Here is a 6,186-nt window from a genome sequence, read left to right as displayed (position 1 = left end):
TAACAGGTAAAGCTTTTTCCCAATCCACAGCTGCAGAATAGATGTTTTTCAGAAGTAAGTTAACTTGAAAGAGTAAAGGTTTTATTTCAAAGGAATTTTTTATTTCCAGGGTGTTTGCTATAATGTACTAGCTTTCTTCTGGGCTTTAGCACTGAGTTGTGCACAGAAATGCAATGCATTTGCATACATTAGCTCTCAACCCCCAGGGAGACTCGGTATGCACATCTAGAAAATGAGGTTTGGTTTTCATTTCTAACATTGAGAAGCTAAGAAGAATGTCTCCTCCCTCCCCGTGGCTCCCAGGTACAAAATATTTCACCCTGTTTCTTGCTGGCATTCATCATCCTCTCCATCCCTCCTTGGGTTGCTCCTCAGTTGACAGCAGTTTACCTGGAGCTCCAGGAACAGCCTTCCCTCTCATTCAAGGGCTCTGTTAAGAAGCAATCTGAAACTGGGACATGTGGCTTTTTCCAGCTTTCTCTCTGTGCCCATGTAACAATGGGACAGATCCACTGCTCTTAGTACAGATCCAGCACCTGTCTCTTAGAAACAGGATCCCTCTAGAGAATATAATACTTCAGGCAGGGGAAACTGTGAGGATACACTGCAAGTTTAGAGATACTCATAACATCAGAGGAAGTACACAGCATTCCTAGGTACCAAAATGGATCTCATCCCTCTTACAACATGGATGATACAATTAGCAGGATACTAAACCTTCAGATAATAACCTCTAGATATCCTCATCCAGCCCTTTAAGCAGAAGCATTTGTTACTCAAAACCTTTGTGTCAGAGCATTCATTATGCATGTCAGACCAGCAGAGGACTCAGGTTTTTTAACCTTAAAAGATGCTAATTAATATACTGTGCCTACAAAGGAAATTTCAGTTTCTAGGATTTACTATGCTTAGTACAGGCACTAAAATACCAGGCTCTTTATGGGAATGAAGAGTCTCATTTCAGCTCCATACATTTTGCCAGTGCATCACCATAGTGGCCTTACTGAAACACACCAGCAGCAGAAACAATGCAAATCCCAAATCACTGTTCACAGTTGAGTCATCAGCTATATTACATACATATATATATCCCTGAAAAATGTGTATTCATAGCAGAAAATCTCAGCTCAGCACAGGCACCAGTGGCATTTTGATTAAACCTTCTTGTTAAATCCTCTTGGCTAAAACAATAAAAACAGGTTGAAATGGTGAGGCATGGAAAATAAGCAGAAAAATTGGATGCATAATACAGAGAAGAAAGATCCACCTTGCATTAGATCAAACTGGTGAGTTTATTAAATGATTGCCAGGCTGAAGAGAAAATTAATCTCCCTAGAAGTGCTTTTATTTTTCAAAAGAGTAAACACTGCATTTTAATAACTTTGCCTCTTCTCTGACTTATGGTCCTTGAACTGCTATAGGCAGGGACTCTTTAGCCTCATGTCTACTTTCCCTAAGCCATGTCTTGTGGTTTGAAACTACAACCTGGTGTATTAAACGTTGAGTAGAGGTTTTCCTCTTAGGGCTGCTGTTCTCCAAGTCCTACTAAATCATTACTTCTCTGCTCTGTTAGGCTGTTACAGCTGAATTACTGTTCCCAACATGGCTGTTCTGCCACTTAATGCATTATCTGCCCTCTCTCAGCCAGCTTCAAATCTCTTTGCCACCTATGTGCTAGAGGCTAGAAGAGGAGAAAAAGACAAGGAAGAACTCACATGCCAGCAGTAATACCACATACTGAAACAGGAAAGTGTTGCCCCAAACACTGGGCTGGAATAATCATTGTGGAGGGACAGACTGTTCTGCAGACTTTGGTGTCAGTCCCCACTAGGCCTTCCCACACAACAACAGGGCTCACTTCTGCTGTTCTTTGTTGTGGCAGTGGACATTTACTACAAACACTGAGAAGTCTGCGGCTTTGTGAAAGACTGAGTGAAAACTGGAAGAATACAGGGCAGGATCCTTCCCCTGCCAGCAGGACACTTATTACAGACTCACAGGACACAGTTTAAAGTGCAAAGTGATGCTCAATTATGTAAATCCAGTTGATCTCCAAATGTGGGATTGAGTGCTGTCAGCCTTCACTTACTTGTCTGGCACTGAGTTATATTTTTACATACATTTGTCTTACAGATATAAAAGCAATGGAGTTTAAAAGAGGGCTTGACCCTGTTTTGCAAGCTGGAAACAAACAGAGCAATGATAACACAGCCTGTAGAAAGATTTTGTTTATCATAATATCTGCCACTCCTGAAGCCAAGTCACAGTCACTCAACAGCCCATAAGCTTTTTGCCTCTCTTACAGAAGAATAGCAAAAGGAAAAGGAAAAAAACAACTGAAGCTTTTACACTTTTCCAAACTCTTCTTCACATGGCCTAGCGATTACTCAAATCAGCAACAGAGTGGTTTTCCCAAAATAAAACATAAGCACATTTGCATAGCAATTAGACAGCTCTTTCTACTGCTTGTGCACCAAAGTGATCCCAAAACATTAATTAAGGCTCAAAACACTCCAGAAAGGCAGACAGTCCAGAGCTTGTTTTACAAGTGGGTCAGCTGAGTCAGATACAGCACAAAGACAGAAAAGAGGACAGCCTGCATCTGCTTTGATCTTGCTGTGACAGCACTGCTCAATGTAACAACATGTGTGTAACATACCTACAAACAGCATCAACTCCTGCAACAATGCAGAATAACAGCACAGTACTAGTATTACTATTTTAATTATAAAGTGTTACCTAGGCAGAAGCTGAGCCAGAAAATATAATCTGCTTTAGCACAGAGCTAACTGCAAAACTAGCTGCTCATTATATGGTAATGGAGCCGGTATCTGTCAGAGGAGATGTAAAACCACAAACAACATAGTGATTAGATGACTCTAAACTGTATTTTAAAAGCATGTGATATATCCCAAAACTAGAGGAAAAGATCACTTTCTAGTTGTGGGTAACAGATGCAGGCATGATTTCAATCACGCTTTAAACTAACAGCCAGAAAACAAAAAAGTATGCAGGACCTACAATATCCAGTATGTATGCATCTTGCCAACAGTTTTATGTTTATTATAAAATCTACGCAGGCAGTATTAGAAATAAGTCTTACTGATTAAAAAGAATCTAATCCTTTGCTCCACACCTCCAGTTTTACAGTGATGGATGAATGAGATCCAGTAGGAAAATAATGGTCCTTTCTGCCTCAAAGAGAAAAAAATGGAAATCAGTAGCTGCAATGTAGGCTCCCATCTCACACTGCATTTCTATTTTGGCTTCTCTCATCTGGGCTACTTCGAGAATTTTCCTCAGTAGGAATTTGTCTATCTCTGGTTCTTTGCTTCCTGCCTGGATTTCAAATTGGGCAGAGGCAGAGGTAAAGACTTCAGTGCCAAGTCTGGACACTGAGGAACACATTCCCACGTGGCTTCACTGATGCACCTCCTCCTTGTTGCTCACTGAATGCAACTCCTGAGCAGAAGCTGCCAAGGTAAAGACCAAACTCATTCTCACTAGTTACACATGCAGGATGCCTATACACCACCTACTAGAAAAATGCTTCCCTCTGAACACTCACACTGATACTTGCAGACTCTGGTACAGAGTCTGTGTCCCAAGCAGAAATTTAGTGCCTTTCCCACTAACATAAAAAAGGTATTCATTGGATAGATGTAAATGAAAGCAAATGCACTGCCCTAAATACAGGTGAACCACAGGCACAAGAGTTCTCAAGCCAGCCTCTGCCTGTGTATGCTGCAAACACTACACTGTACTGCTCCCCAGCTTCTGCTGGAGATCAACAGGAACGTTTTCACCATGTTAAAGTGATGCTGATCTATTAAGAGACGCTAGAGTGGTGCCTATTTACGCCAGCTAAGTGTCTGATCCCTGTTTAAATGCCCTCATCTCAGCAAAGTAAGGAAAAGGTAGAAAAGAAGAAATAAGGGAAGTTGGATTGGCTATTTGGACGGACAAAAAAAAAGGTGCTCCTCAGAACCAAAAACTTATGAAGTACCAGTTTCAACCTTTAGCTCTCCCATGGCAATTATGGACAGAAAACAACTGAGGGGAGGAGCAGGGAAGGAGAGCTTAAAATTGGGATGTTTTGAGATCTTCCTCTACGGAACAAACTGAAAGCATACTGAAGCTCCAGCAAGGTTTCTATCTGCACACATCAGCCAAGGAGCCACAGAGCTGAAGGGTTCATTCTCACTCTGCTGTAGATCTGGTCTCATCCTGCTTTCAGTGGCACCAGGGCAAACAAAGGGGACTCCAGGGAAGACACTCAAAGGATCAGAGTCGACCAAACATACTCTAGGACCCTTAAAACTGGGTTTCAACCTGCTGTGCTGTAAAATAATCAGTCAGAGCATCTGAAAGCTTGAAGTGTTTAACATTCAGGGCATGTGAGTACAGAGTGAGTGCAACTTCCATGTTGAGTGTGTGATATAATAAAACTTCAGGTCCTGTCTGCTCCTGTTCATTGCTTTTCTTGCTCCATCTTTATGGCTGCATAAATCATAATTATTTTGCAAACTCACTGAATACTGAACTGATGCAAGATACAGAGTTCTCCATGTACAGATGTGTGCTTGCCAAAAGGCTGTGACTAACATCACAGCAGAGGCTGCCCACTGGTGCTACACAATTGTGCTCACTTTTTCTTAGGTTAACTTCATTACAGAAGTAGACTAGCAAGAGTAACACTCTATATTTTAAATACAGAATCCCAGTTCTGCAATGTATAATAAAATCTTTAACATGGAGTATTTCCACCCCAAAGCCTTAAGATTTGTATACCAACAAAAGCAAGAGTCTTTGTAATATACTATGTTTTGCCACTTGGACTAACCTGGGGTATCTTTTACTGATCCAGCTTCAGAGGACTGAAGTGGAAGAAGTTCAAACATTCCAGATTCTTCTTCCATCAGCTTATAAAGCAATTGTGTCTTTCCCCAGCTTCTGTACTTTTTAATTAACAGAAACAAATACAAAAAATCCCTCCCACCACAAATATTGTGTGAGCGTATTTGAGTAAAAGCACTGATTATTTGTTGGTATACTGCTGCATCCATCAGTCTTAAATAACCATAAATAAAAACATTTGTGCTATTCTTTGGTACATTTCTGTCTGTTTAAACCACAGCTGAACTTTTATGTTGTACAAACAAAAAATTGCACTTTTATCTTCTAGAGACTCTTGCTCCACGAGATTTTCAGCTGAAGGATTCTTTATTGTACTCAAACCTTGTCCCATAAGAGTTGCTGCTGTTGCTCAGTTTATGAAGTATCTTAGAGATTTTGTTTGGTCCACAGCAGAAAACTCCAATGGTCTTCCTGTTTAAAAAAAGAAAAAAGAAAAAAAAAAAAAGAGGGGAGGGGAAGTTATGACATTGTGAATAAACAGTAATTTCCAATAATAGACAGAAGTGGATCCTGGCCTCATAGTATTATACATAAGGCACCCTCATACACATTTTAAGGTGAGAACAGTTCACTAGATGATGCAGTTGGTTTTACTGAAGCCACTACATCTCTCCCAAGTATCCCTACAACAAACCCTATTATTTATGTGACTAAGACAACTCTAAGGAAGAAGTGCTTCATCTTAGTCTCAAGATACCAAATGATAAAATATTACTATTTTTCACTCTATTTTTTTACCCATGATTAATCACTTTTTTTGTTAAAAATATGTCTCACTGTAAAGACTTCCTTAGTGTAACTCATGAATTACACAACCATATCTAATCACTAACAGTGATTTGTTACACGAATGAAAACAGAGTACTAGTAACCCATGATTATTTCTGGCAGCAACAGAATAATTTTACTGCTTTACTTTCACATTAGCATGTAGTTTTTCCTTCAGCATCTATATTGGGAAATCTTACAAGAAGTCAAACACAGAGTATGATCCTTGCTCATCACCCATAGATCTTGGCCCTTTAGTTAACCTGACTTTTTCACACCATTCTACTGACAACAGCTCTTTGCTCTCTGGTCACCTTAAAAATAGGCTGTAAGTCAGACTTACAGTCCTACAACATTTCAGGGCTCAGAACTTTAGCCAACATCAGAACAAAACACAGCAGGACTGAGCCATTCACAATATTCACTATCTCTCTTTTTTTAAAGATGAGGAGAGGGAAAGAAAGCAGTGAAATACAATGCACTGCTGCATTTTCTGTATCA

At 40.0% G+C, this 6,186-nt stretch overlaps 1 protein-coding gene across 1 annotated transcript in view; it reads right to left on the bottom strand.

Annotated features, from left to right (window-relative positions):
* Positions 1-3,689: 3,689 nt before the first annotated feature.
* Positions 3,690-6,186, bottom strand: part of NOX4 (NADPH oxidase 4) — a 100,452-nt gene continuing 97,955 nt past the window's right edge. Inside the window, exon 18 of the mRNA XM_014311792.2 lies at positions 3,690-5,328. Coding sequence (XP_014167267.2) covers positions 5,208-5,328 — 121 coding nt within the window. The 3' untranslated portion in view covers positions 3,690-5,207. The remainder of the gene's footprint in view (positions 5,329-6,186) is intronic.

This window comes from Geospiza fortis, unplaced genomic scaffold (genome assembly GCF_000277835.1).
Source record: "Geospiza fortis unplaced genomic scaffold, GeoFor_1.0 scaffold16, whole genome shotgun sequence".
NCBI lineage: Eukaryota > Metazoa > Chordata > Aves > Passeriformes > Thraupidae > Geospiza > Geospiza fortis.
Note: the sequence above shows the minus strand (reverse complement) of the source record. Positions and strands in the feature narration are given on the sequence as shown.